General features: G+C 45.7%; 1 protein-coding gene across 5 annotated transcripts in view; it reads left to right on the top strand.

The window, feature by feature from the left end:
- The window catches only part of RASSF3 (Ras association domain family member 3), a 92,043-nt gene that overhangs the window by 69,223 nt on the left and 20,892 nt on the right, over positions 1 to 1,928 (top strand). For all 5 annotated transcript variants that reach the window (XR_003002111.1, XR_003002113.1, XR_003002112.1 and 2 more), the window contains exon 4: positions 507 to 616. Coding sequence is in view for 2 of the 5 variants with exons in the window: in XM_024737066.1 (XP_024592834.1) it covers positions 507 to 616 (110 nt within the window). In the remaining 3 variants the exon portion in view is untranslated. The remainder of the gene's footprint in view (positions 1 to 506; positions 617 to 1,928) is intronic.

The following is a 1,928-nucleotide window of genomic DNA, read 5'->3' as shown; positions in this document are numbered from 1 at the left end:
TTTTGCGGTACGCGGGCCTCTCACTGTTGTGGCCTCTCCCGTTGCGGAGCACAGGCTCCGGACGCGCAGGCTCAGCGGCCGTGGCTCACGGGCCCAGCCGCTCCACGTCATGTGGGATCCTCCCGGACCGGGGCACGAACCCGTGTCCCCTGCATCGGCAGGCGGACCCCCAACCACTGCGCCACCAGGGAAGCCCTATTTTGCTTTCTAAAAGGAGGAGCAGAATTAATCATAAGCCCATTTGAGGAGCGATACTCATTTAAATTCATTCTTGAGAATGGTTTCCTTTTTAATCAAGGCACAGTTTCTATTATGCAGATAGAATGGAAATAGTATAGAATTCATTCCACTGTGGGCTTTTTATTGGTAACAAGATGAGGAGGATGGTGCCTTGGTAGCCAGGGTAATAACACTGTTGCCTTGGTCTGGGCACAGGGTGGTGAGGGGTGCTGGTCTGGGGAATGATGTCGTGCTCTGTCTGTGACATGGCGCTTGTTCCCCACCAGTCTACGCCTGCAAGCTCTCAGACCGGGAACATCCACTCTTTCTGCGTTTGGTAGCAGGGCCCAGGACAGACACACTCAGTTTCGTTCTCCGTGAACATGAATTTGGAGAGGTAAGTGATTGTTCCTTCTTGCTTTGGACTCTGCAGACCAACTGGCCCTGTCTTATTGCTCTGCTCTAATGACTTTGCCATTGCAGAGGAGGATGGGATGGGGGCGGCGGAGGGGAGAGGGAACGTGTGTGCCTGTGTGTCTGTCTGTGTGTCTGTCCGCCTGTCATGGGAGGAGAGGTTGTCCTGTGGAGGGAGGGTGCCTTCCTGTGTGTTTTTGAGTTGTCAGAAATGAACCCAAAGTTAGCCTACAAGATAATTCTTTTATAACACTCATTATGTTGGTCTGTGATTTTCAGAGGTGGGAGGAAATAAATTTTTTTTTAACTTGATCTCCACCCAGAGAGTCATTTCCACCCCTCTACCTCCAAATTACTCTAATCCAGCTGAGCTTTGAAAGTCGACACTCTCCATATGTTTGCTGCTAACCAAAGCCCCCAGGCTCCTTCGCTCTAACGGGAAGTAAAAGGAACCGCCATCTCTTTACTACAAAAGACATCTAACTTTCTAGAATCTTTCTTTCCTCTTTGCCCAGATGATTAAGAAATTATGTTCCTACGTGCATCATTTGCCATTTTCTTTTCAGGGAGGATTGTATTTAGGTCAACTCAGTTGAAGGAAAGAGCACTTCAGACTGTCCTTCTAGATCAAGTGTCACTTGAGGAGATCTCTCAAGCTCTGGGTCTCAGCCTTTTGTCTGGACTCGGAAATGGCATGAATTGAATGGCGTGAATTGTCCGTGTAGAACATTTTGTAATGCAGCGAGAATAGAGTTTCTAGTTTAAAAGTTAGGAAACCAAGACTCTGCTTCCTACCGTTCCTCTTGTTAGATTAGGAGCACGACCTTGGGTAAATGTTCTAATCTTTTCAGTCCTCAGTTTTATAATCTGTAAAGTGGGACTAAAGACTTGAAAAGTTGGTTTTGAGTCGCAAATTAGAAATGTATGTAAACACGCTTAGTAAAGAGTATGTTTATATGTCAGTGTAAATTGGAACTTAACTAGGAAGTTTTAGGAAGACAATGATTTTGGACATTTTGGAAGCTTCTTTCGATTCTCATGTTTTGAAATTTTTAAAATCCACTCTCATTTTGGGGAGAGAGCTGGGTGCAGAAGTCTAAAATTTGGCTTCTGAGTTTGGCACATAGCAGCCTTCGCTCTGCAAGCCCAAGCCAGACGCATCAGCATAGTCTTGTCAGCGTCTTATCTTTCTTGGTGCTGGTTTCTAAGTGTTGCACATAGTTTAGTGCAGTTGGAGCTACATTGTCTGGGAGGGAATTACGTTGGCTTAGTTTTTTTTTTTTTTTTTTTTTTTT

The sequence above is a fragment of the Neophocaena asiaeorientalis genome, unplaced genomic scaffold (assembly GCF_003031525.2).
Source record: "Neophocaena asiaeorientalis asiaeorientalis breed wild unplaced genomic scaffold, Neophocaena_asiaeorientalis_V1.1 scaffold134, whole genome shotgun sequence".
Classification (NCBI taxonomy): Eukaryota; Metazoa; Chordata; class Mammalia; order Artiodactyla; family Phocoenidae; genus Neophocaena; species Neophocaena asiaeorientalis.
The sequence above is the reverse complement of the archived record's forward strand: the minus strand, read 5'-3'. Positions and strand labels throughout refer to the sequence as shown.